This window comes from Malaclemys terrapin, chromosome 3 (assembly GCF_027887155.1).
Source record: "Malaclemys terrapin pileata isolate rMalTer1 chromosome 3, rMalTer1.hap1, whole genome shotgun sequence".
Lineage (NCBI taxonomy): Eukaryota > Metazoa > Chordata > Testudines > Emydidae > Malaclemys > Malaclemys terrapin.
Window position 1 is genome coordinate 207,075,252 of NC_071507.1, and position 14,154 is coordinate 207,089,405.

At 69.4% G+C, this 14,154-nt stretch overlaps 1 protein-coding gene across 3 annotated transcripts in view; it reads right to left on the bottom strand.

The window, feature by feature from the left end:
• Positions 1–1,884: 1,884 nt before the first annotated feature.
• MAPRE3 (microtubule associated protein RP/EB family member 3) overlaps positions 1,885–14,154 on the bottom strand; it is a 74,663-nt gene continuing 62,393 nt past the window's right edge. For 2 of the 3 annotated variants that reach the window (XM_054023276.1, XM_054023277.1), the window contains exons 2-7: positions 9,953–10,080; positions 8,824–8,969; positions 7,455–7,656; positions 3,811–3,965; positions 3,341–3,493; positions 1,885–3,012 (exon numbers count right to left, since the gene is read on the bottom strand). In XM_054023276.1, coding sequence (XP_053879251.1) covers positions 2,944–3,012; positions 3,341–3,493; positions 3,811–3,965; positions 7,455–7,656; positions 8,824–8,969; positions 9,953–10,073 — 846 coding nt within the window. In that variant the 5' untranslated portion in view covers positions 10,074–10,080 and the 3' untranslated portion in view covers positions 1,885–2,943. The remainder of the gene's footprint in view (positions 3,013–3,340; positions 3,494–3,810; positions 3,966–7,454; positions 7,657–8,823; positions 8,970–9,952; positions 10,081–14,154) is intronic. The other variant, XM_054023278.1, reaches the window with a different exon arrangement.

The following is a 14,154-nucleotide window of genomic DNA, read 5'->3' on the forward strand; positions in this document are numbered from 1 at the left end:
ACCCTTCAGTCCATAAGCACACGCTGCCAGCGGCTCCCTCGTGAGACAGGTCCTCACCCAAAGTGGCTGCAATCAGAGGGACAGCCTGTGGGGTACACGCTGGCCTGTGGGGTACGCCAGCCCGGGGGTACAGTAGCCTTAGGGGATACTCCAGCCTGTGGGGTACACTGGCCCGTGGGATACTCTGGTCTGCGGGGTACGCTGGCCCGTGGGGTACTCCGGCCCGCGGGGTACTCTGGCCTGCAGGGTACTCCAGCCCGTGGGGTACTCTGGCCCGTGGGGGTACTCCGGCCCATGGGGTACTCTGGCCTGCAGGGTACTCCAGCCCGTGGGGGTACTCTGGCCCGTGGGGGTACTCTGGCCTGCGGGGTACGCTGGCCCGTGGGGTACTCCAGCCCATGGGGTATGCTGGCCTGTGAGGTACGCTGGCCCATGGGGTACGCTGGCCTGGGGGGTATGCTGGCCCGTGGGGTACTCCGGCCCGTGGGGTATGCTGGCCTGTGAGGTACGCTGGCCCATGGGGTACGCTGGCCTGGGGGGTATGCTGGCCCGTGGGGTACTCCGGCCCATGGGGTACGCTGGCCCGCGGGGTACGCTGGCTCGTGGAGTACTCTGGCCTGCAGGGTACTCTGGCCCGTGGGGGTACTCTGGCCCGTGGGGGTACTCTGGCCCGTGGGGTACTCTGGCCTGCAGGGTACTCCAGCCCGTGGGGGTACTCTGGCCCGTGGGGGTACTCTGGCCTGCGGGGTACGCTGGCCCGTGGGGTACTCCGGCCTGCAGCAGAGCAGGGATGTCCAGCCCTAGGATGCGTTATCGTTTTATTTGCCATGGACCCGTTTGGCCCCATCTCACCCATTGGTTTCGCTGTTCTTGCGGGTCTCTAATGGACCTGGTGCTGCGTGGCCACAGGCCCAGTGGGCTGAGGTAAAACTGGGCAACAAGGCGCTGGGTTCTGGTGGGCACCCAGGGGCTGGATATCCCTTGGTCGGGACGTGGAGGCTGGCATAGGCCAGAGGACAGCGCTGGAGGGGCACCAGGCTGGTGGCGGTGGGGAGCTGATGCCCACCGGCCCAGGCTGCAGGCAGGGTAAGGGGGGTGCTCGGGAGTCTCCTCTCCTCCGGAGGGCTAGGCTCCTGGCCCGCGGTGGGTGGAAAGGCGCCAGGTGAGGAGGGCAGTGGGGACATGCACGCAGGAATTACTGCACCGGCTGTAGTTACGTGTTTAGCCTAGACAGCCTCAGCCCCGTTCTCAGGCCGTGTCCGCACTGTGGGTGCCAGAGGAATTGTAGCGCAGACACGGACTGCACCAGCGGCGGGGGGTCTGGCGCTGTCATTCCAGCCCCCCGAGCGGCGGCAGAACGCGTCTGCTGACGGAGCTGGATCCACACACCAGGGGTCCGGGCGGGTTAGCTCGAGGGGAGGGGGATTCTCACACTGTAGCTACGTCTGACCAGGCCGCAGCCGGCTCTTGGGCTGAGCGGGTACGTTGTAGGGGGAGCTCCTGGGGGAAGCTGAGTGATGGGGGGTGCAGTGTGGGTCTCTGGGGCTTTCCTGTACGGGCCCCGCAGGGCTGGCTCTGGCCTGAGCGAGGGTCCAGCAAAGAGGTGCCAAGGGAGGGAAGAAGGGTGCTGGGGAGGTGCGCCAATGGGAACCGCCTGCTTCTGCCCTGGAATCCTGGGTTTTGGCCATGATGCCACGTTCTGTGCAGTGATGGCGGGGCCCTGCCCCCACCTCAGGGCATTAGGTGCCCATCCCTCCGCAGCTCCAAAGGGCCCAGCCCTCCTGAGACGCCCACCCCCTTTGGAGCTGGGCCCCGGCAGAACCCCGTGCTCCATCCCCCGGCCTGGGGCAGCCCGGGCAGCCGAGCTAGAGATGCCCCCGGACACTCGTTTACCACACCAGTTTATTGAAATCCAACGTAACACAGATGCAGGTTTGCACAGCAGGCGACTGGGCAGACAGGCAATACGAACAGGGAGACGGGCAAGGCAGCAGCGGTTGTGTGGCATTCTCATCAAAACGGCAGGACCTCCCCGGCGGTGGTGCTGGAACCCAGGGGGGCGGGCACTGAACCTCCAGGCCCGGGGCCCGCACCCTCAGCAGCAGGCCACGTGCCCTGCGCTGCAGTCAGGGAGGGGCTCTTGGTGGGTGACCAGAAGGGGAAAAAGAACATTCCCAGATCTCAGTGTGGAGCCTGGGGGCTCCCGCTCCCCCCGGCACATCCCTGCTCTGGGATCCTGCCAGCCCCCAGGCTAAGGAGCCCAGCAGAGTGCGGACACCGCACCCCCTGCCCCGGGCATGGCAGGCGGGGGGCGGTGCGCCGGGAAAGCCACATTTGCAGCGTAGTCGTCGTTTTTGACAACGTGAAGTGAGACCAATAAATAAACGCGACGTCCCAGTGCCTGCGAGGCCGGGGCAAGGCCAAGCCTCATGCGGCACAGGACGCTCCTGGAGCCCGCACGCTTCCCAGGCCATGACAACCGGGCGCCCGTGACCACAACAGGCAAAGTGCAAGTCAACTCCATCCCGGGGCAATATACAAAGGGATCGGGCTGTAGCTATAATACAGGGGCCAGGCGGGGCGGCGCGGGGGCGGGAGCCTCCCGGGGAAGGCTGCAGCACTCACACCAAAGGTGACAACTGAAATAAATAAGGGGGATGAGGTGCTGAGGGGCCCGAAGGGCCGGGGCAGGGGGCCAGGGCCCTTCCCCCCCCGGCAGCCCCATGTGTATTTACAAGTCGGTTCTCCTCTCTAGGCCTTTGTTGGAGTCCGTGGGGTCCCAGGATCTGCGGCTGGACAGAAAGCACTGGGGTGGTGGGCTGGTTGGTTGAAACTGTTATAATGTGTGATAGTGCAGGCCGCGGCTGTACCCGCAAACCCTCCAGTGTCTATGTCAGGCCGAGCACGGCCGGGCGGCGTCACGGGATGCAGGAGGGCTCAGAGCTAGTATTCGTCCTGGTCCTCTGGCTGCTGGTCCTCCACCTCCTCATCCTCCGGAGGCGCAAAGCCTTCCTGTGGGGGGCACAGAGACGGCGTGAGCCTCCCGGGCCACGGAAACCCCCCGCAGAGATTCCCACCAGAGAGACCTCAGCCCCAGCCGCTCCCAGCGCCAGGGGCACGGCTCCGACCGGCCTCCCCGGGAGCCACCCGCGCTCAGTGCCCAGCAGGCAGGCGCTGAGGAGAGACCCACACAACGGAATGGAGCCAGGCACAAAGATCTGCCCTGGCACCAGTCTGGGTGAGCCCCAGACCCCGCCCGGGGCAGGGCCGAGAGACGACCGCCTCCCCCAGACGCTCAGCAGCGGGAGACGCCGCCCGTGGCGCCCGGGTGGGCACTGACCTCGGTGGCATACAGGATGCCGATGATGCCAGAGATGACAGGGCTGTTCTCGCTCTCATGCTCCTGGCAGATCAGCTCGATGTCCCGCAGTTTGCTGAAGTAGAAATCGCGCTCCTTCTCCAGCCCGTCCACCGTCAGCTTCAGGTCCATGAGCTGGGCAGGGAGAGGGGCTGTTACCGGTGCCCGGCGGGACCCGGCATCTGCGTCCCCTAGCGCCCCACGGACCCGGTGCCTGTGCCCCCCTGCGCCCTGCGGGACCCGCCTTCTGTGTCCCTCAGAGCCCCACGGACCCAGCGCCTGTGCCCCCCTGGACTCCCTCAGCGGGACTGGTGCCTGTGCCCCCCCCAGTACCCCTTATGGGGCTTGGTGTCTGTGCCCCTCGTGGGACCTGGCACCTGGGCTCCCCAGCGCCCCCCGTGGGACTGGAGTCTGTGCCCCTGGAGCAGCCCCACCCTCCGGCCCCTGCCCACCTGCTGGTTGAGCTCCAGGATTTGGGTGTCGGCCTCACTGCCCCCGTTGCGGGCAGCAGGTGGGTTTTTCCGGGTGATGTTGCTGGGGATGACGTTGGTCACTCGGGTTGGCACCGGCATCGTCTTCGGGGTTGTGGGGGAGGTTCTCTGGGGGGCTGGAGAGAGCCGCCCGAGACAGCCAGAGGTTAGCACGGGTCCCGGCGCGGCCCCCCACCACCCAGGCACAGCTTGCTCCCAGAGCCTCTGCCCTCCCCTGCGGGGTGCGGGCCACGGGCATGCGGGGTGCGGGGGCAGCGGGTCAGGCAGGCGCTAGCCAGGGGTCACACAGGGCTGTGCTGGGCAGGGGGTTGCAGACACAGACCATGGTGCAGGGTGGCACTGCTCAGAGCACAGGACTGGGTTCCATGCCCTAAGTCCTGGGTCTTTCCTGCCTCAGTTTCCCCACATGGGAGAACAAGGTCTTCCCCCATGGTGGTGCGGGCTTCGGGGGGCTGTTCATTAGCAATTGTGGGGGACAGGGAAGGGCAGGGCACAAGAATGCCTGTGGGGCAGCCCCATGGCCCTGGGGGCAGCGGGGTACGGATGTTGCCCCCTGGAACTGGCGCTCCCCCCTGCCAGGCGTATGCTGGGGAGGTGCCACGCACAGCCACGCACCTGCCCCAGCTCGGTGCCTCCCCCGTGGCCCCCAGACCTCAGCAGGCTCCTCCCCTGCTGCGCCCCCCACCCTGCCCCAGCTCAGCGGGCCCCTCCTCAAGCCAGCCCCCACTCGCTGCGCTCCGGGGAACCCGCCTGCCCCCAGAGCCTGGGCAGCGGGTCTCTGCCTCTCCCCAGCTCCCCTCGGCTGAGCTCCACACAGGGGAGGGGCGGCTGAGCCCCCCACGGGACCCCCCCCACCCCGCTGCTGACACTGCAACGCTGCAGGGCCTTTGCCAGGCCAGTGCTCACTCCCAGCGGTGGGGCGGGGCAGATCCGCAGCAGGAGGAACTCCCCATCCCGCCCCCTTCGCCGGCCCCCCGCCCCATCCCTCACCCCCACGCTGGCCTCCCGCCCGCTCGCTACCCATCCCCTCGCTGGCCTCCAGTCCTGCCTCCCCGCGCTGGCCTCCCGCCCGCTCGCTACCCATCCCCTCGCTGTCCTCCAATCCTGCCTCCCCGCACTGGCCTCCCGCCCCCTCGCCACCCATCCCCTCGCTGTCCCCCCAATCCTGCCTCCCCGCGCTGGCCTCCCGCCCGCTCGCCACCCATCCCCTCGCTGTCCCCCAATCCTGCCTCCCCGCGCTGGCCTCCCGCCCGCTCGCTACCCATCCCCTCGCTGTCCCCCCAATCCTGCCTCCCCGCGCTGGCCTCCCGCCCGCTCGCTACCCATCCCCTCGCTGTCCTCCAGTCCTGCCTCCCCGCGCTGGCCTCCCGCCCGCTCGCTACCCATCCCCTCGCTGTCCTCCAATCCTGCCTCCCCGCGCTGGCCTCCCGCCCGCTCGCCACCCATCCCCTCGCTGTCCCCCCAATTCCGCCTCCCCGCGCTGGCCTCCCGCCCCCTCGCCACCCATCCCCTCGCTGTCCCCCCAGTCCTGCCTCCCCGCGCTGGCCTCCCGCCCGCTCGCCACCCATCCCCTCGCTGTCCCCCAATCCTGCCTCCCCGCGCTGGCCTCCCGCCCCCTCGCCACCCATCCCCTCGCTGTCCCCCAATCCTGCCTCCCCGCGCTGGCCTCCCGCCCGCTCGCTACCCATCCCCTCGCTGTCCCCCAATCCTGCCTCCCCGCGCTGGCCTCCCGCCCGCTCGCTACCCATCCCCTCGCTGTCCCCCAATCCTGCCTCCCCGCGCTGGCCTCCCGCCCCCTCGCCACCCATCCCCTCGCTGTCCCCCCAGTCCTGCCTCCCCGCGCTGGCCTCCCGCCCGCTCGCTACCCATCCCCTCGCTGTCCCCCAATCCTGCCTCCCCGCGCTGGCCTCCCGCCCGCTCGCTACCCATCCCCTCGCTGTCCCCCCAATCCTGCCTCCCCGCGCTGGCCTCCCGCCCGCTCGCTACCCATCCCCTCGCTGTCCCCCCAATCCTGCCTCCCCGCGCTGGCCTCCCGCCCGCTCGCTACCCATCCCCTCGCTGTCCCCCCAATCCTGCCTCCCCGCGCTGGCCTCCCGCCCGCTCGCTACCCATCCCCTCGCTGTCCCCCCAATCCTGCCTCCCCGCGCTGGCCTCCCGCCCGCTCGCTACCCATCCCCTCGCTGTCCCCCCAATCCTGCCTCCCCATGCTGGCCTCCCGCCCCCTCACCACCCATCCTCTCGCTCTCCCCCCATCCTGCCCGCCTCGCCGACCGAATCCATCACTGCCCCCCACCTCTGTCCCGCCCCCCTTACTGCCAACCCCCATCTCACACCCCGTTTTCCAGCCCTCTGCCCTCCAGCCCATCACCTGCCCCCCCGACGCCCCCTACCCCCAACCCATCGCCTGCCCCCGCTCGCCGCCCCCTGCCCCCAGCCCATCGTCCTGCACCCCTCTCGCCGTCCCCTGCCCCCAGCCCATCGTCCTGCACCCCCCTCGCCGTCCCCTGCCCCCAGCTCATTGCCTGCACCCCCCTCGATGCCCCCTGCCCCCAGCCCATCGTCCTGCACCGCCCTCGCCACCCCTGCCCCCTCTCGCCGCCCCCTGCCCCCCAGCCCATCGCCCTGCACCCCCCTCGCCGCCCCCTGCCCTGACGGGACACGTGGCCCCAAGCAGCAGGAGGAGCTGAAAGGAGCCGCAGCCATGTGCCCGCCCAGCTGCTCCCTGCCCTGCCGTTCCGAGCCGGGCCGGGCTCACTCCGCAGGCGTCCGCCCCCAGCGCTCAGCGCGGCCACGCCAGGGCTCCCAGTGCGGGGACACAACGGGCTGTGCCCGGTCCCACGGGGGAGCCAGAGCCAGGCTGGGCAGGACTGAGATGGGGACGGGAGAGGGAAAGGAGAACACCCTCTGTGTCTGAGTGCCAGCCTGAGCCAGCCATGCCCTGCCCGCGGCCAGGATGACCCACGGCCGGAGGCTGGCGTGGGAGGCCAGGGCCGTGGGCTGCTGTGGGCAGGGCAGGGTCCTCAGGGAGGGCGGGCGCTTGGGGGAGATGCCACGCAGGGAGGCAGGGAACTGGTGGGACTCTGCATCGCGCTGGGGAGGGGCCTGCGGGAAGAGGATGCGCCCGCGTGGGCAATGGGCCCTGCCATGGGGCACCCCACACCCCGGGCCGAGGCAGCCCCCAGCGCAGAATCGCTCCGGGGCTGCCTGCCAGGACCCAGGCCAGGTCTAGGGAGCAGATCAGGGTCCCAGTGTGCTCGGCAGCCAATCCCTTCACTGTGGCCGGGCACAGCTGGACCGTGTCCTCCCGTGGCTGCCGGCGGGCACTGGGGGGCCAAACACGGAGGCAGCCCCAGCTCTGCACTCACCCCGCTCCCAGCGCTGCCCCATCCCCTCCAAACCTACTTGACACTGGTGGTCGGGCACTCCCAAGCCAACAACACAACGCACGCAGCACCACGCCACCCAGGGGCAGGGCCCGACTGGCACCAGGGGCTGGGGCAGGCAGCCGAAGGCCATGCTAGCAAGCTGGGCGACCCAGGCGGAGTCGGGATCCTGCAGGCGCAGGGGCGGGGGTGCCAGCTGCCTCCAGGGGTCGGCGACATTACCTGCAGTGCCAATGGGTTTCTTGGGTTTGTTGAAGTTCTGATCACCTGGGTTTGGAGACGGTGCCACCTCCTGCCCTTGCCGCGCCAGCAGCGGGTTGTAGTCCTTCCCGTCGTAGTTGGCATCGAAGAATTTCTTAAACCACTGAATAAACTCAAAGTTATCCTGGAACTTCCCTTTCACCAGCTTCTCCACAGCGATGATCTGGAACGACAGGCAGTGCGTGAGGGGCTGACAGGCCCGTGCTCCCCCACCGCGCCCGGGGGCAGTGCCGGGGCAGCTCCTGCAGGTCAACTGGCATTTGCCCACAACCACGGCTGCTGAGAGACTTTGGGGTAATGCCAATTCCTACTGGCCCGTCTGTCAGTCCAAAGCATTGGTGGGGGCAGCGGGTGCTGGTGGGGGCTGCTGGCAGCACAGGGAGGTGCTGGTGAGGGGTGGCTGGCAGGCACGTGGGAGGTGTACTGTCAGGAATGTAGGGGTGTTGGCGGGCACAGGGGGTGCTGGCAGGGGGTGGCTGGCAGGCATGCGGGGGGTGCTGGCAGGCATGGGGAATCTTGCAGGGGGTGGTTGGTGGGCATGCGGCGCTCTTGGCGGAGGGGTGACTGGTAAGTGTGAGAGGTTGCTGGCTGGCACAGAGCGAGGCTGGTTGGCACAAGGGGTGACTGGCAGGCATGGGGAGGCTGGCAGAGGAAGGCTGGCAGGCAGGCACGCACAGGGGTTCTGGTGGGGGGTGGCTGGCAGGTATGGGGGAGGCTGGCAGAGGGTGGCTGGCAGGCACACACGGGGTGCTGGTGGGCACAAGGGGTGGCTGGCAGAGGGAGGCTGGCAGGTACGGGGGAGGCTGGCAGAGGGTGGCTGGCAGGCACGGGGAGGCTGGCAGAGGGAGGCTGGCAGGTACGGGGGAGGCTGGCAGAGGGTGGCTGGCAGACACAGGGAGGCTGGCAGAGGGAGGTTGGCAGGTACGGGGGAGGCTGGCAGAGGGTGGCTGGCAAGCTCGGGGAGGCTGGCAGAGGGAGGCTGGCAGGCAGGCACGCACAGGGGTTCTGGTGGGGGGTGGCTGGCAGGTACGGGGGGGAGGCTGGTTGTCACGGGGTGGGGGGAGGCTGGTGCTTCTGCCTTGTCCATACTCGCCTCAGGCTTCCAGCTGGGCTTCCCACCCCCCGATCTCTGACACCGGGGTCCCCACATTCCAGGGGCGACTCAGCACCTGGCAGGGCAGTCAGGAGAGGGGGCCCAGCCCCCCCGCCAAGCCGTATGGCATCCAAGTGACTGGGGCAGAGGGTGAGCAGTCCAGGCCCTCAGGCCAGTCCAGCCGGCTGGGTCCCCCGGGTGCCGACCCCCAGGGTGGATGGGGGGACAGGGACCCACCTTGTCCACCCCCATCTTCTTGAAGGCGGCCTGCAGCACCTTGAAGTTGTGGATGAATTCGTGCTCCAGCTTGGCCTGGAACTTCACCTTCCGCAGGTGCACGCAGCCCGGGAACAGCATGTCCATGAACTGGCAGTAGGCAGCACCTGCGGGCACAGGGCTGCCAACTTTCTAATTGCACAATACCAACCCCCCCTGTCCCGCCCCTTCTCTGGGGCCCCGCCCCTGCTCACTCCTTCCTCCTCCCTCCATTGCTCGCTCTCCCCCATCCTCACTCACTTTCACTGGGCTGGGGGGTGGGGGTGCAGGAGGGGGCTCTGGGCTGGGGGTGGGGGTGCAGGAGAGGGCTCAGGGCAGGGGATTGGGGGGCAGGAGGGGGGGCAGGGCTGGGCTGGGGGGTTGGGGTGCAGGAGGGGGCTCTGGGCTGGGGGGTTGGGGGGCAGGAGAGGGTTCAGAGTCCCAGTGGCACTTACGCGTCTCCCAGGAAGTTGCCGCCAGGTCCCTGCAGCCCCTAGGCACATGGGCGGCTGGGGAGGTGCCATGCGCTGCCCTCCTGCCCGCTGGCGCCGCCCCCGCAGCTCCCATTGGTCGCAGTTCCCAGCCAATGAGAGCTGCAGAGCCGGCACTTGGGGCGGGGGCAGCGCATGGCACCTCCCCAGCCGCCCATGTGCCTAGGGGCTGCAGGGACCCGGCGGCTGCTTGTGGGAGCTGCGTGGAGCCAGGGCAGGTAGGGAGCCTGCATTAGTCCCGGGCCCTGGCTGTGCTGCCGAGCGGACTTTTAACAGCCCAGTCGGCAGTGCCAACGGGAGCCGCCAGGGTCCCTTTTTCACTGGGTGTTCCGGTCAAAAACCGAACACCTGGCAACCCTCTGCAGGCAGCACAGGCACAGGGCACCTGGCTTCCATGCTCTGCCGACGCCCCCCAGCCCCTGGATCCCGGCCCTGGGCCCCCCCTTGCCCTGGCAGGGGCACGGACAGGGCAGGGGTTGGGGACTCAGCCACCCCAGGGGGCACCTCTCCCCGGCTGGGCCAGGGCAGGGGCTGTGCTGGCCAGGGGGCCCCTCTCCCCGGCTGGGCCCCTCCTCTCCTGGCCCTAGAGCGGTCCGGGTCAGGCCCCCGGGCGCCCCTACCTGAGCAGAGCTGTTCGATCTTGGTGTAGTTGAGGTGCAGGGAGTCGTTGACCCAGGCCAGCATGTCATGGCGACTCAGGTTCTCGCTGGTCACGGATGTGGAATACACATTGACGGCCATGCCCCAGCTGGTGCACAGAGAGACGGGTCACGGCCGGCTCAGCGACCCACCCCCTTCCCCCGGCCCAGCGCTCCCACTGGGCAGCTTCGGCCTGGGTCGCCTGCCACCCCGCTGGGCTCAGGTGTGACGTGTCCCCAGGAAACACTGGGGGGCCCGGGGGCACCGGATGCTGGGCTGTGCAGGGCCATGGGCACACGCAGTCCCTGCTGGGGGCAAGGCATGCCAGGGGCACACGCAGTGCCCTGCCGGCTCCCCCCGAAAGCAGAACGCCACCAGGCTGCACCCCACAAGGAGCAGCGAGGGGCGGGGGCGCCCACGGAGCCCCCTTGGAAGCAGGTGCTGGGAGCAAGCGCCCCATGCGATGGAAAGGGCCAAGGGATGGGTGAGGGGTGTGCACGGCCGGGTCTCAGCCCTGTATGGCAGCATGTCCTAGTGCCCCCTGCCCCACAGAACAGTGTCCCACCCAGCCCCCGCCCCACTGTCCCCAGACCCCCACCCAGCCCCCGCCCCACAGCACTGCCCCCCACTGAGCCCCCACCCCACAGCACAGCTCCCCACCCAGCCCCCGCCCCACTGCCCCCAGACCTCCACCCAGCCCCCGCCCCACAGCACAGCCCCCCACCCAGCCCCCGCCCCACTGCCCCTAGCCCCCCACCCAGCCCCCGCCCCGCAGCACTGCCTCCCACCCAGCCCCCGCCCCACTGCCCCTAGCCCCCCACTGAGCCCCCGCCCCACAGCACAGCCCCCCGCCCAGCCCCCGCCCCGCAGCCCCTAGCCCCCCACCCAGCCCCCGCCCCACTGCCCCCAGACCTCCACCCAGCCCCCACCCCACAGCACTGCCCCCCACTGAGCCCCCGTCCCACAGCACAGCCCCCCGCCCAGACCCCGCCCCGCAGCCCCTAGTCCCCCACCCAGCCCCCGCCCTGCAGCACTGCCCCCCACTGAGCCTCAGCCCCACAGCAGAGCCCCCCACTGAGCCCCCTATTCTCAGCACTGGGTCTGAGGGGACAGCACCCCCTAGTGCAGCGGTTCCCAAGCTGGGGTCTGCAGACCCCAGGGGGCTGCCTTGCCTACCGATGAACTCGACACACCCACCAGTTCTGTTTGCACGACACATTCCCTGTCGCACAAACAGCCCCACGGCGCTCGCCGCGCTGCACGTTCCCTGTCGCACGAACAGCCCTGCAGGGCTCACCACGCTGCACGTTCCCTGTTGCACGAATAGCCCCGCAGCACTTGCCGCGCTGCACGTTCCTGTCGCACGAACAGCCCCGCGGCGCTCACCGCGCTGCACGTTCCTGTCGCAGGAACAGCCCCGCGGCGCTCACCGCGCTGCACGTTCCTGTCGCACGAACAGCCCCGCGGGGCTCGGCGTGCTGCACGTTCCCTGTCGCACGAACAGCCCCGCGGCACTCGCCGCGCTGCACGTTCCCTGTTGCACGAACAGCCCCGCAGAACTTGCTGCGCTGCACGTTCCCTATCGCACAAACAGCCCCATGAGGCTCGCCGCACTACATGTCCCGTCGCACGAACAGCCCCACGGCGCTCACTGCGCTGCACGTTCCTGTCGCACAAACAGCCCCGCGGCGCTCGCTGTGCTGCACGTTCCTGTCGCATGAACAGCCCCGTGGTGCTCGCCACGCTGCACGTTCCTGTTGCACAAACAGCCCCACGGCGCTCACTGTGCTGCACGTTCTATGTCGCACGAACAGCCACGATGCACGTTCCCTGTCGCACGAACAGCCCAGCGGCGCTCACCGCGCTGCACGTTCCTGTCGCAGGAACAGCCCCGCGGCGCTCACCGCGCTGCACGTTCCTGTCGCACGAACAGCCCCGCGGCGCTCACCGCGCTGCACGTTCCTGTCGCACGAACAGCCCCGCGGCGCTCACCGCGCTGCACGTTCCTGTCGCAGGAACAGCCCCGCGGCGCTCACCGCGCTGCACGTTCCTGTCGCACGAACAGCCCTGCGGCGCTCACCGCGCTGCACGTTCCTGTCGCACGAACAGCCCCGCGGCGCTCACCGCGCTGCACGTTCCTGTCGCAGGAACAGCCCCGCGGCGCTCACCGCGCTGCACGTTCCTGTCGCACGAACAGCCCCGCGGCGCTCACCGCGCTGCACGTTCCTGTCGCAGGAACAGCCCCGCGGCGCTCACCGCGCTGCACGTTCCTGTCGCACGAACAGCCCCGCGGCGCTCACCGCGCTGCATGTTCCTGTCGCACGAACAGCCCCGCGGCGCTCACCGCGCTGCATGTTCCTGTCGCACGAACAGCCCCGCGGCGCTCACCGCGCTGCATGTTCCTGTCGCACGAACAGCCCCGCGGCGCTCGCCGCGCTGCATGTTCCCTATCGCACAAACAGCCCCATGAGACTCGCCGCACTACATGTCCCGTCGCACAAACAGCCCCGCGGCGCTCGCTGTGCTGCACGTTCCTGTCGCATGAACAGCCCCGCGGTGCTCGCCACGCTGCACGTTCCTGTTGCACAAACAGCCCCACGGCGCTCACCGCGCTGCATGTTCCTGTCGCACGAACAGCCCCGCGGCGCTCACCGCGCTGCATGTTCCTGTCGCACGAACAGCCCTGCGGCGCTCACCGCGCTGCATGTTCCTGTCGCACGAACAGCCCCGCGGCGCTCACCGCGCTGCATGTTCCTGTCGCACGAACAGCCCCACGGCGCTCACTGCGCTGCACATTCCTGTCGCACAAACAGCCCCACGGCGCTCACTGTGCTGCACGTTCTATGTCGCACGAACAGCCCCGCGGAGCTCGCCACAATGCACGTTCCCTGTCGCACGAACAGCCCCGCAGAACTCACCGCGCTACATGTTCCTGTCGCACAAACAGCCCCGCGGCGCTCACCGCGCTGCACGTTCCTGTCGCAGGAACAGCCCCGCGGCGCTCACCGCGCTGCACGTTCCTGTCGCACGAACAGCCCCGCGGCGCTCACCGCGCTGCACGTTCCTGTCGCACGAACAGCCCCGCGGCGCTCACCGCGCTGCACGTTCCTGTCGCAGGAACAGCCCCGCGGCGCTCACCGCGCTGCACGTTCCTGTCGCAGGAACAGCCCCGCGGCGCTCACCGCGCTGCACGTTCCTGTCGCAGGAACAGCCCCGCGGCGCTCACCGCGCTGCACGTTCCTGTCGCAGGAACAGCCCCGCGGCGCTCACCGCGCTGCACGTTCCTGTCGCACGAACAGCCCCGCGGCGCTCACCGCGCTGCACGTTCCTGTCGCACGAACAGCCCCGCGGCGCTCACCGCGCTGCACGTTCCTGTCGCACGAACAGCCCCGCGGCGCTCACCGCGCTGCATGTTCCTGTCGCACGAACAGCCCCGCGGCGCTCACCGCGCTGCATGTTCCTGTCGCACGAACAGCCCCGCGGCGCTCACCGCGCTGCATGTTCCTGTCGCACGAACAGCCCCGCGGCGCTCGCCGCGCTGCATGTTCCCTATCGCACAAACAGCCCCATGAGACTCGCCGCACTACATGTCCCGTCGCACAAACAGCCCCGCGGCGCTCGCTGTGCTGCACGTTCCTGTCGCATGAACAGCCCCGCGGTGCTCGCCACGCTGCACGTTCCTGTTGCACAAACAGCCCCACGGCGCTCACCGCGCTGCATGTTCCTGTCGCACGAACAGCCCCGCGGCGCTCACCGCGCTGCATGTTCCTGTCGCACGAACAGCCCCGCGGCGCTCACCGCGCTGCATGTTCCTGTCGCACGAACAGCCCCACGGCGCTCACTGCGCTGCACATTCCTGTCGCACAAACAGCCCCGCGGCGCTCGCTGTGCTGCACGTTCCTGTCGCATGAACAGCCCCGCGGTGCTCGCCACGCTGCACGTTCCTGTTGCACAAACAGCCCCACGGCGCTCACCGCGCTGCATGTTCCTGTCGCACGAACAGCCCCGCGGCGCTCACCGCGCTGCATGTTCCTGTCGCACGAACAGCCCCGCGGCGCTCACCGCGCTGCATGTTCCTGTCGCACGAACAGCCCCACGGCGCTCGCCGCGCTGCACATTCCTGTCGCACAAACAGCCCCGCGGCGCTCACTGCGCTGCACATTCCTGTCGCACAAACAGCCCC